The sequence below is a fragment of the Pocillopora verrucosa genome, chromosome 5 (assembly GCF_036669915.1).
Source record: "Pocillopora verrucosa isolate sample1 chromosome 5, ASM3666991v2, whole genome shotgun sequence".
Taxonomy (NCBI): Eukaryota; Metazoa; Cnidaria; class Anthozoa; order Scleractinia; family Pocilloporidae; genus Pocillopora; species Pocillopora verrucosa.
In genome coordinates, this window is record NC_089316.1 from 25,117,614 (window position 1) to 25,130,825 (window position 13,212).

The following is a 13,212-nucleotide window of genomic DNA, read 5'->3' on the forward strand; positions in this document are numbered from 1 at the left end:
CAGTCTAGAGAATAATGAGACTATCATAAGCCACCACAAATTGTAAGGCCCTCACCAAAAGGAAAAAACATGCATACCAATGGTAATCAATATATTATTACTCTCAATAGGGGCAAGGGTTTAAAAAAAAAAAGGGACCAAAAAACTATTCATAGTTTTTTTTTTCGCGGCGTGCTCGTTTTAACCTGTATAATTGTTTCAGAATTTTTCCCTTGGGAGTCCCAGTTGAGAAATATCTCCTCATTAACTCAAGGAGTCTCCACTCTGATAAGTCCGTTTCTCCTAAAGCACACACCATAGCCTCAGAGTTGAGCATTGGAATTTGAATTTTTGACAACGGAACTTATTCCATTCAAAAAGTTTTCTCAATTTGCCATATGTCCAAAAAAAAGGGAAAAAAACTTTATTCACTTTCTTATTTAAAAGTACATGATTAATAACATTTTAATGAGGAGCGTGTAATGTCTCGATCGAATCTTTTCGTGGAATAACAACAAGAAATTTCAAATAATCTCGATTTAAGCCTTTTGTTTACGTTTTTTTTATTCTCAGCTCGTGGTTTTAATTTTACATGTTAAAATACCAACAAAAGCAACAGCAGTTTGCACCAATGATGATAATCAAATTACAATTCATTTATCCACCTTCTTTTGAGTAAAGGTAGGACAAGAAACCAATCATAGAGGGTTTATCTGAATGGGAAAATCTCAAGTGCTCCACCCCCTTAACTAGGGTGCACTCGTCGACCTTTTGCCTGAAAAGTGCGAATTCCATGCAAAGAATCCAAAGGAAAATTCGCGACGTAAACAGCGAAGTTATTGAATGAAATGTCGGAACAGTCCCCCAGGGCTCAAAACCCATTTACTTAATAGGAATAGTCTGTTGGTATTGGCGGCGACTGGTCCTCCTGAAAACCATGCGACCATCCAAAATTCCAGCCCTCTACTCTCAAGCTATGGATGAAAACTAGCTCGTAGGAGCTAAAGAGGCCATTATGGTTTTTCGATGAAGATTTTGAAATTGAGTGAGTAGAAGCATAACTCTTAATGGGGAACTGAGGCGTAAAATCGTCATTTTACTATCATTTATTTCTAGGTAGCTTTAGAGGAATAAGAAAAAGTCTTGGTATTTATTTTCGTTCGCTTCTTTTTATTTTAAGTTGTCTAGAGTTCAAGGGCATACAGAAGGAAAAACTGACAAAAAGGCAATGCTATTTCTTCACATGCAGATCCATACTGAAACACAAAATACAAATGTTCCCGAAACACAGGGGAGAGATATGGAGAGAGTTATTTCATTGGCGAATTTGAGTCCCCTGATAACTGACACTAAGGTTATTCGAATGTTTGCATAATAGAACCTCGTTGTTCACGGCGATGCTTTTCAGGTGATAGTCGGGGATTTTAGGGACAGCATCCTCCTCCAGCTTGTACTTCGCGGATGTTCGAAGCATTTCGGACTTGAGGTCCCGTTCGCAACAATGTCGTTAGAAATGTTGATAACAAACCTGTCGGTATTTCGTGACGGTGAAATTTGCTTGAGACATTATTTTGTCAGTCATTTTCTTTTGAAGATTTTGGTATTTTGTTGCCTAATCTGTATTTCAATTTTACTCTTAAAATTGGTACCTACACAAAATTATGCTGTGCAATACACCATAAATAAATTCTGACGGTTAGAAACTAAATTAGGTAGGTTGAAAGTATCATTCTATTCCTTCTGTGCTATTTCGTGGGAAGCATTGTGAATGTCCACACGGTTGACTTTAAAGAAAGCCTAAAAACACCAAATCTCTCTCAAAATGAAATTCATAGTACCTCAGAACAAGCTCACACTGTGTTTGCCCGCGGACTACTGAGCTGATCAGGTTTTTAAATATCTTTCATGTATGAAACTATCGATTATTTAAAACATGATAACTGGGGAAAAGGAATAGAACGTAGACGATCATATAAAACCTGCTAGAAACCGACCAATTTATGATATCCAAGCCTTTGCTGAAGCCAAACACATTCTGCAGGAAACATGCTTTATTATTCCGTTTTCGAATTTAATCCCCGTAAGAAGCCACACAACTTTGACAAAGCTGCTACACATAGGTTTTGAAGCAAGAGTGTCTCAGGTTTCGGATCTTTCTACCTCACCAGTGACATAATATCAACAATGACATAATTTTTTTTTGTGAGCCGCGATGCTACTGGGTCAAAACACGATATGCAAAATATTTGCGAGACGAAGTTAAGCCGAAAAGATTAAATAATAAAAAAAAACCGTTTAAACATTGATATTTAAATTATAAGTTGCAATATAAAAAGGATTCAACTTAAGGCTTCAGTTCCCCTTTAAACATTAAGTTTGTTTCGTGATTACTTTGCTTATGCCTTCTCTTCCGTCCCCAGTCCCATTGATAACAAACCGAAAAAAATACATCCTTGTATCTCAGAGAGCAATTCATTTTCATATTATGTAGTGTTAGAGTCAGGGGTAAATGGTTAAATTTTATCTTTAATTCGCTGGTTTTCAGCTTAATTTTTTTTGTGACATTTGTGATATCGATTTTTGATTACCTTAAAAATTAAGAAGTGCTACAGTAACGAAGATTACAATGGCCATAAGGTGTACCAGGTATGTGGTAAACGTAAAAAGCGCCACAGTTTCTCACTTTGATGTAATGTGACCATAGACAGCAGTTTGAATTCCAATGAAAGCAGGCCAGTCTGCTGACCTGACCATCAGCCACCGAGGGATGGCCACCAGATAACCATCCAGTTGCGTAAGTGCCACATATCCGAACACTTGGACATGAAGTGGCCATTCTACTTCCTGATGCTCCTTGAAAACGATACCAGCCTGAGAGTCCATTGTCACAATTATTATTACTCCCGTAGGTCAGCTGCCTGGTGCCATCCGTCAGACTTTGGTAGTTTTGGCATTCTAGGCAAAAACAGAGAGCAATCAACTAAGGAATGCAAAGCCCAGTCCGCCTCTCAGGCCAGCAAATTTAACATGGCGAAGCTCAAACAAAGATTCTCTCCGACAATTCTTTTCCAACCATTTCAATTATTCTTTTGTTTACATCCAATCTTCATTGTTTGGTCAAAAATAGCTTACATTCAGAAAAATTAAATTAAATTCAAGCTGCAAGATATATCATTGTCTCACAAATGAAAGGCTAAATTTGATTTGTAGGTCAGATCTATATCTATTTTTCTGATTGGTTTCACACAACCTTGTGTTTAGATCTCTTTTATAAGTGACCTTCTTAGCCTTACTCAGAAAGATAGTTTTAGTCATTGAGCAACATTCCCCAATAATTTTTACTGTTCTAAAGAAGAGTCCCCAACGTTTCAAAGCCTCAGTTGAAGTCAGAAAGCTCGATTTTGTTTTCAACCTTAATTCGCATCGCGTTAAGGAATAATGTATCGTTAGCTCCAAAGCTAATCCGTCGAAAGAGCTACATTCTCATTTTTTTGGAAAATATTATTTTATAACATTGCGCGCGTGCTTGCCCTATATAAGTCCTATTGAGCCGCTATGAACTAAATCGTTATTTACGCAGGCCCGTGCGTAAATATGATGACGTGACCGATGCAATGTTTGCAGCCAACCTAAGTCTTCTGCTACAGCCATAACTGATCGTCAAAATAACAGTGTGGTGGTTGCCCAGGAGAAAACTGCAAGTTTATTGCAGTCTGTCTTCTCCAATTGCACCGTGAACGGCAGCGTAAATATTATTTTGAGCAATCAAAACACTTGATAACTCGGGTCTTTGACTTTTAAAAACATTTTTTAGTGTCACTTGAGTTCATTTGGCTTTGATTTTCTCCATTTTCTTCGTAAATTTTAAACCTTTTATTCACTGTTATCGCTGAACTGGCTCAAATGTTCTCGCTCAAACCAAAGTGTACAATGTGGCGTGTTTTTGATCGGGCAATAGGGACGTTTGCTTGCTTTTTTTGTGCGTTGTGAGAATTTTGCAATGTATCACAATAAAAGACTTCTTCGCGCAGATCCTTGTTGTCGCTCTGTTATAAAATAATTTGCTCATGCTTTTAGCTGTGAGTATATCGAGTTATGGATGCACTTGGGAAGTTTGGAGAACACTCAAAAAGCTAAAGTTTCTCTCGGCTGCGCCTCGAGCTACTCTTACGCATTTTTCTTTCTCTCCAAACTTCCCGCGTGCATCCACAACTCGATATACGCACGCTAAGCATGAACAAATTCTTAAGTTTAGCATATATAATATGCATTTTGTGCTCCAAAAGGTCTATATCAATCGGGAGGAGCGGGAAAACAATGTCGAAAGGTTTGAAACTTTGCGGCTAAACTCAACGGTAACTTGCAACTGAAGTGAGACTGCGCACGTTATATTATGGATGCACGACCGAGCAGTACACGAGGATCTTTTACCATGGTAGCTCCTTGGAAAATTGGAAGGACTTACGCTCGCGATCTGCTATTTTAAAAAATGTTCTTCTGTTGACCACACTGAATGAGGCTTGTTGCCGTATAAAGTCATAACCCAAGGGAATTCAAAATTGTTTAATGGTGTATCATTCAATCTCTTCTTAGCTTTGTTATGATGCAGTATATCTGCATAGAAACGAGTCGGAACGAAAAGGGCACGACTCCACTTTACGATATAGGAAGCGGAATGTAAAGTCAATAAAACCCGCCTGTCCACTCACCCGATGCCAGATTACAAGTCTTTCCGTCTCCAGTATACGGTTTGTTACACGAACACGAGTAGGATCCAATGTTATTAGAGCATGAAGCTAAACTGTGGCAGTTGTTTGCACCATTGGTACACTCGTCTACGTCTGAGAAACGCAAACAAATAAGTAATCTAATGAATTTCATGGAAACGGAAGGGAAAGGAGACAAACACCCACAAATCGTAAATATCGCAAGTTTCAGATGAATAACTAACAGTTATTTATTACGATAGTGCTAAATAGAGGTAAATCTTTACCACTTTCACCGACACTGAGGCGAGTATTGTTGTTTTTAGTACATACTACACAGCCACCAAAAAGTTCTTTCTTTCTTTCAGTGTACTGAAAAATAGTCAGAAACTAAACTCTTACTGCGCCATTTTGTCTATTCAGCTTCTTATCAATAGGACTGGGGAGGAGAAAGGAGGCATGAAAAGGCAATCACAAAACAAAGTTAATGGTTAAGAGTTATGCCCCTGCTCATGCACATTTTTGCTATTCTTCTCAGAGCTAACTAATCAGTGAAAGCGAAAAGTACTATATATTTACTCGTATGGTAAATACTTCTCCAATTTATACCGTAAAAATAATATAATCGAATTCCTGTGTATTAAATTAGCACTGTTCATTAATTTTTGCGGAAGAATTATCCGGGTAAAAGAGAAGAATGAGCGGGTTTGGAGAAGTTCAAAGTCCGATTGAACTCTTCGGTCATGCTAAAAATAGACAACTGCTTTCCCTAATGCTGGTTAAAAATTTTAAATACATGACTTTTGAGTGCATCCTCTTAGACGCTTAGAACGGTTACTCACCACTGCAAGTTTTCCCATTTCCTGAGTACCCAGGCTTGCATTTGCATGTGTAGGACCCAATGATATTATTACAAACCGCGTTGACGTCACAACTATAAGAATTGGACGAACACTCGTCTATATCTAAGAGGAAAGCAGGGAAATCCTCAATAAAATTCATTTAGAAATTTATTAGGGCCGACAAAACGATAGATATGGAATTTTCCACTCGTGTTTAACTTAATATCTCGCGAGTGAGATTAGCGAATGAGAGAGATATCGAACAGAACGCAAAAAAAGGAGAAATTCATATCTAAAAGTAACAATAACTTTATTTTTTTGTTACATACACACCCTATTGGCCCTTACCGAAAGGAAAATTCGACTTCATTAATGAGTGGCATGAGAGACGAATTACATGTCGGCAGCTGATTGGCCATATCAAAAACCCAAAAACAAATCCCTCTTCATAACAATTTGGTGTATCAACTCAGTTTGATAACATGAACTGACCACCCAAAAGAGATTCTAAGGCTAAACATAGAAAGTTCCTTCTCTTTAACCAAAAAAACACATATATGTGGATTACATTACTCTTAGTGTGTGGATTGTGTTGCACAAAGATCAGATCATCTTACCACTGCAAGCTTTTCCATCTCCAGAATACCCAGACTTACAACTACAAGTATACAAACCCACGGTATTTTTACATGCCGCATTCTCGTCACAGCTGTAGGTGCTTGTCTTACACTCGTCAAAGTCTGGAACAATAGCGATAAAAATTCTCATTCTCATCTTTTGATGCAGGCAAAAAAATATTGTAGGGAAGGAGAAACCTATTCCTATCATGAATTAGACAACACTGCAAAAAATATTTTCGGTAAAGTCTCAAGTACGTTTCATTATACTCAGGAACACAGAAATACAGTCAAAAAATATCGTAAGCATCTATAATCTACGATGTTAAGCCTTTTTGGATATATATATTTTTTTTTTGTTTGTTTTTGTTTGTTTTTGTTTGTTTTTTTTTTAGGGTTCCTCTAGAGAATAACAAAATAATGGTATGGCTATTACCACCTAAAAATCTACTGGCATCACTTGAAGTACCTGTAAAACAAGTAAAATTGAAGCAATTATCGCAAGGCACATCATTCCAAGCGTAACCATGCTTTGCACCAAGAGTGTGTACGCAGTCCTCGTTGTTCCAGTCATTTGGTTGTTGATGCGCCCAGAATCTAAATTTGCTAATTTCTTTATTTGTCCAAACAAATGATCCTTCCACACTGCGATCATTGAGTCCAATCCAGGATCTCTCGCCGTTATGTCGGTGCTGAACGTACACATTTTCTTCTTGGTTGTGTATAGTCACCAACTGTGAACCCATTGCTGAGCAGTTAGACTCAGCAGTAAGCCATGGCACGCATGCGGAGCTTGTGAAGTAGCAGTATCCGTCGAAGTAACCCCATCCTGGTTGGCATATATCTGGGTGAAAGACAGAATAAGAAAAAAAATTTACACACGTAAAGCGATTTGCCTAAAGCAGTAGTACGAGCTTTTATGTTTAATAATAACGCAAAGCAAAAAAAAAAACACAGACAAACAAATAAAAACAATTAAGCCAAGAAACAAACAGAACAAAACAGAGACAAGAAAGAGCAAAGGAAGGGAAAACGAATGTATTTCACAGATACTTTTGGCAATTGGTTTAAGGACCCAAAAATTTCCTCCTAGCTACTTAATTTATGTTAGATTACATATCCCTTGATGCGATCAAACATCCCTCGGCACTTGAAGGTCTAACCACATTCTCACCTGACAAAACAGTATATGACACTGAGAGGGGGTCATATTTTGCCTCGTACAACTCTTTTAGACAAACTCTGAATCCTGTCTCATTGACGTACTTAAAAAAAAAATGATAACAGTAGCTAAACGAATTAGATTCAATTAAATCTGGGAAGGAATAAAATACAGAATAATTAAATACTTATGTTAAAGCTCAATAATCATTCGATGAAACGTCATGAAGAAATAATGAAAAAAAAATTCGCGAAATAAACAAAACCCAACGAATGCAATGAACAGCAAACTCAAAAAAAAGATATCATTAGCGTTTGCAATAGCTTAAAACTCATATTGCAGATTTCCCAAGGTAAAAAAGGTGAACAATTATATAGAAACTTGGTGATATTGAGAAGTAGACAAAATACATGGCCCTACCTCAACCCAAGCAGTTATCCCATTATGTATCGGTTGCAGATTACCACCAATGGTTGAATGATTTGCAGAGACAAACACACTCGGGATGTTGTTGAACTTCTGAGTAAAGGAGACATCCTATGTAAAGAGCAGATCGAATGCATTTGAAAACTAAGTCAAATCCTGTTCAAACATAGCAAACATACTACATAACCTAGCACATATTGATCAAGGCCAGCTTATTCAAAGCTGGGTTAGGAAAACACAGGATGCTCTTAAAGAAATAAAAAAAAAATTGGCAAATAAAAAAGCTTTAATTTGAAAAAAGGAATAAAGAAAACCGAAAGATAATTTATCCTTCGGTTTAGCTAATGGATCTTCGAATAACTGGGCGCGAACAAACAATTCATTCCATCGAAACGACGTTTTTGTTTTACTAAAATCCCCGACCTTCGTCGTGTTTCATTTGTTTGCCGGTTTGTTTATTTCTTTATATGTTTGTTTGTTTATTTTTCCCGACTATCGGCAGAACGATTCCTTGTTGTGACCTCGTGAAGAAAGATGTTCATCATTACCATTCAGTTCAAAACAAAGGACAAAAACACCACCCATCCTGGAACGTGTTTTTGAAGGAGAGAATGGAAAGACATTTTTTACGGGAAAGATTGATGTATAAGAATTGAATAAGCTCTTTTAGGTTCAGCTGTACTTTGCAATAAGCTCTGTTGTGACCAGCAGGTGGCGACTGTGAATTAGCAAAATAAACTGAACTGTGTTCAGAGAATAGAGGTTTGTGGAGAGATGAGAATGCCAACCATTTCTGAAATATGAAAATAACAAAAAGTCGTCATTAATAAACGGTCTGAATACATTAGAAAACGTTACTGTATCTTTATTTTTATGATTCTCCTTCCTCTTTTTTTCTTTTCCATAAGTTTTGCGTTGATCTATTGAAGTGCGGCTCATCGACCTGTGACTTGTCTTTGAAAAATACAGCCACTCGATAAAAACAAAGACATAGAAGCAAACTGGCAGTGTAACTATAATATAAAAAGAAAAAAACAAAACAAAACAAAACAAAAACAGAGATGCACTTCTGTAGAGATGTAACGCGCATGTAACAGGAAAGTGTAATTCTTACAACGTAGACATCTTCGTGAGATCCCGCATAATTCTGAAGTTCCCTTAAGCAGACTTTGAATGAAGATTGTGTGACATCTTCAATCCAAACACTTGCAGCGTCACGTTTCAGTCCAGCATGATGATGGGCAGCTGTCACAAATACTGATGGCGTCACAGAAAATTTTCCCTGTCACAAGATAGAGCACATTAGCTCTAACGTTTTGTGTTATCAGCGGTAGCCGTTACGACTGATTTATGATGTGCTTCCATCGATGCTGTTGTAGTTAGTACCATTTGTGTGTGAAAACATTTGTGATTTCTGAAACACTACAATTAAACGACTTCATCTCATCATGAATGAATCATGCAAGGTCGTAACTACAGGCTGAGCACGGCTCCGGTTTTGCGGAGAAACCTGTATTTGTTTTTAGAACATTTATAAATAGACAGTTTATTTTACTGACCGAGGGAAAACTGACAGATTTACAAGTTGTTCCAGTCCACCATTGTGATAACCGCACTTCATCAGCAACTCCACCCACTGGTGCCCCTTGGTAAACCATCCAATCAACTGTAACATTAGCATTTGCGTGTCTTTCGTTGTAACCGGCCGCCATCACACATGCAGTGAATCTATCGTAGTTGACCTTTTCAACCCATGACACTGCGGCATCATGTACATAAGATTTGTCACTAGTGTCAATATGATTAACCGTAACCTGAACTCCGAGGGCCTTGTCAGGATAAAACACAAATGGCCTTAGGCGAATGACTTCACAATGGGAATACCCAAGGGATGGGATGTGCGGCATGTGTTCACGACCTCTCTGAAAAGGAAATCCTAGAAAAAATAAATTCAAAAATAATTGGCGTAATCTGAATTCACTGTTGTCTAATTTAAAGCTATTGTCGAACTCCCAACCATTTCTATCACTAAGTGAAACCACGAGATGAGGCTATTGTTTCCGAAAGTGCCCCTATAACAGAAAGCGTTGATAAGAAGACTGATAGTGTCACTTCTGCTGGGGCTAAAACTGCTTCTGCACCACAGACACCAAAACGAAAATCGGCCACGATTTCCGACACTAACGCTTTTGTCGAAATGACAACCAGCAGCATGACAACCATAACAGGCCAGCAGCAATATCTGCTTTAAACACTGATGCTGCCATTAGCACCGACACTTTTTCTGCAGGTGTTTGGAGACGGATTTTCCGATAAAGAAAGTCCTAGGAAGCAAGTATTTTACTCAATGCAACTAACCTTCACAGCTACCAGGGTGCTGTACAGTGTAGTTAAGTCGAAGAATACACATTTCCTGCTGAAAAAAACATTCATTGTCGTATGTTGAACCGTTTGATGAGCAGACAGGTTCTTGATATGATGGACAACTCTCCACAGAGACGCATCTGGCATCATGAGGCCCGAAAGCTTTGCACAAACAGTGATAATGGCAAACGACGTCAATACAGGGGTCCAAGTCTGCGAAAAAAAAAAAAAAAAGACGTGAAAGAATGTCAGGCGAGTTAACGACCGTACCGTTATAGAAAATCTATTTGCAACTCCTACCTCCCTTTTTTCAGAGAGGAGAGAGTAACTGCTTTAGAAAAAGTTTTCAAAAAATTGTATTCAGGGTATCACTTGAGTGTTTTGAAGAGGATTTTAACTATGTCGATGAATTTACCTTGGCCCTGTGCGTAGCTGACCGTGTTTTGTAATCAGCATCCTGACAGCTATCAGTCTTTACCATTAGGTATCAAGTCGGAAGGAAAAAATGATCCGAAAATATGATGTTAGCCTTAAGTTAAGAATTATAGCCACGCTTCACGGAATTATAATTTGACTGACGTGCAGTAGCTAAAAATTTGGACAAAAATCTCATTTTGCAAAAACACTAGTCTTTCTGAAATTGGCATGAAGATAACCATGAAACTTTCTGCTCACCTCCAGTCACCATGTAGTCGACGGTGATGATGTCCTTATTGTTGGAATCGCGATTGAACGTTTTGACACAAATCTGAGCTTCAACTTTAGATGCATACTAAATACAAAGAAAAAAAAAGGGAAATCTTTTTCCTTTTAATTGATGAGCTACATTAATAATAGAACACATAACTTACCTCGACCCAGGTGGTGACAGCATTGCATTGAGATCCGGACTGAAGAGAATTGTTAATTTTAGTACTTCGTTTTGCAGTTACCAAAACGACTGGGGGAGCATAGAAGGGCTCTGTGAAGTTTAATGTCTAAATTAAAAATAAAAATAGAAAATTAAATAAGTTAAAAGTAAAGATGATTATAGTACTAATAAAATAATGATATCTATGCTTATGGTAACAAGTATGCACGGTGGAACTGCTTCGAGGACACAATTTTTCAGGGCGACTGAGTGTGTGATAGCTTTTAAGGAAAAAAATACAGACTAAGAGAGAGGAATTAAGATGAAAATTGATGCAAAGCGAGGACACTTTACCCTAAGCAGAGTCCTTAGGGTAAAGCAGTACACTCTTAGATCCAATAATGAGAAAACGATCTGGATAAATATGACTCACTTGACAAATGGCGTAATTATGCTGCGGAGAAGGCAATGTTGTATCGGAAAACACCAAACTCTTGATAAGGGTAAAGTTGTCTACGCTGATATTATTAAAAGCCATCCAATTCTGTGAATCAAATAGGAAGTTTAAGAGTTTCTTTTACAACCTTAGAATTTTGAGCTTTGTTTTTAGTTACAAAACTACTATACTCATTATGAGTTTGTCTCAGCCAGGAGGCAGCCTCAATGTTTATAGTAAGTATGGGGGATATTCATTTCTAATTTACTTTATTAATTTATCGTTTGCTTTATTTTTTTTTTCTCTTAAAAAAATAGTTAGAAGATAAAGAGAAAAAAAAAACTCTTTACCGAGAAATGCTGTATACTGCCAATAAATCTTCCATGGACAGCCCTTACAAAACTATTTAAATACCCACTATTTTTAGGTTCTTGTGTGGACCATCGAAGATCTTGGCTTCTCTCAAGCAAATCTTAAAGTTGTCTACTTTCAAGTCCTCGACCCACAAGGCCATGGCATCCTGAGTTCGGTTGGTGACACCATGAGTGAGAGTCACGAAAATAGTTGGAGGAGATGAAAAACGCTGAAACATAAGAGGTTCCATTACACTTTTAAGGCCTTGCCGACAGACTTAAAGAGAAACTAATAACATCACATTTAAACATTTATAGGGAACATCACGACAAACGATGATAGTAATAATAATAACGATGATAAAAATAATGATAATTATAATAAGACATTGTAAATTGAGTAAATACATTCATAAATTAAAGGAGGTTCTGTGTGAGACTATGGAGTAAACATAGGTTAGAAAAGGAACAACGTCAAGATCTTTAAGATCCAGAAGTTGAAAAGCTTATCTCTTTAATAGAAAATTCGTAAGGATTTGCACAGCTTTAGCGGGTTGTATAAGATTATCGAACATTGCATACTGCGAGTTTAATGGAAGGTCAAGTGTCCTTGTTTTCGAAAGCATGCTTTGGCAAGGCCAGGACTCTTGTTCTAGCTCAGACATTTGATATCCTTATATTACTCGCTACGACTCCTTTAGAGCCTATGAATCGCTGATTAACACAATCCAACCTGTTGAAAATCGATCCTCTGACATTCCGTCCCAGTTGTCCAAGAGCTCAGCGATTTGGTGCCTATTTGCGATCCAGACGGTGCGGTCTGAACAGCAATCCAGTCCACTTCCTTAGTACCATTTGAGCTGTCTCCAAACTCCACAACACAAGCTGTGAATCCACTTTCAGTAACATCGTCAACCCAGATCGCGCCACCATTACGAGGATTTTGGCTCCTCTCCATATGGCCAACTGAGGTAAAGACCTTTACCTGCTGTCCACCATAGAAATGATACTGAAAGGAGATCTTCTTGCATGCGAACAGACCTGGTGTGGTAGTAGTGATGTTTTCCTTTCCGGCCTTGAAACCAAGAGCTGTTATGAAATACATAAAGACGCATTGAAATACTAGATATTCTTATTTGCAGTTGTTCAAGAATTTTGATACACACTCTAAATACGCACGGTAAATTGTTCTATTGCTTCTAAGTGTGCCCCTCCCTCCTTTCTCTTCCTCTTTATTTTACTTCTGACCCACCATGTCATCAGTATAAAATAGATATTTCACGTCAGTAATTCCCTTTCAGCTATTTTATGACTATATAAAGGAAAACCGTATCGACATACCTTCACTTGCCTGAGAAACCGAGATGAAAACAAATAAAGCAAAGAGCAAATCGACTGAGTGTTGGGACTCGCGCGACATCTTGCTCAGAATGAGCAGTGTATTTGCTTGCTATGAATTAAAACCTCCCAAAAGGAG

The 13,212-nt window shown here is 37.8% G+C and overlaps 1 protein-coding gene across 1 annotated transcript; it reads right to left on the reverse strand.

The window, feature by feature from the left end:
- Positions 1–470: 470 nt before the first annotated feature.
- On the reverse strand, positions 471–13,212 carry LOC131773588 (uncharacterized). The gene is made up of 17 exons (XM_066167781.1): positions 13,077–13,212; positions 12,469–12,824; positions 11,801–11,965; positions 11,380–11,490; positions 10,948–11,073; positions 10,772–10,868; positions 10,091–10,309; positions 9,292–9,668; positions 8,847–9,014; positions 8,415–8,525; positions 7,727–7,843; positions 7,319–7,409; positions 6,614–6,988; positions 6,145–6,267; positions 5,528–5,650; positions 4,689–4,820; positions 471–2,934 (listed from the first exon to the last, which is right to left on the reverse strand). The coding sequence occupies exons 1-17, from the start codon at positions 13,153–13,155 to the stop codon at positions 2,576–2,578; spliced, it is 3,129 nt and encodes a 1,042-aa protein (XP_066023878.1). The 5' UTR covers positions 13,156–13,212; the 3' UTR covers positions 471–2,575.

Bases quoted from the DNA above. Each gene is read 5' to 3' on its own strand.
- LOC131773588 (XM_066167781.1), bottom strand. From the start codon at position 13,155: ATGTCGCGCGAGTCCCAACACTCAGTCGATTTGCTCTTTGCTTTATTT. The intron at 10,310-10,771 runs GTGAGCAGAAAG...TTTTTTTCGCAG, and splicing joins CGACTACATGGTGACTGGAG to ACTTGGACCCCTGTATTGAC. The intron at 4,821-5,527 runs GTGAGTAACCGT...TGCGTTTCTCAG, and splicing joins AAATGGGAAAACTTGCAGTG to ACGTAGACGAGTGTACCAAT.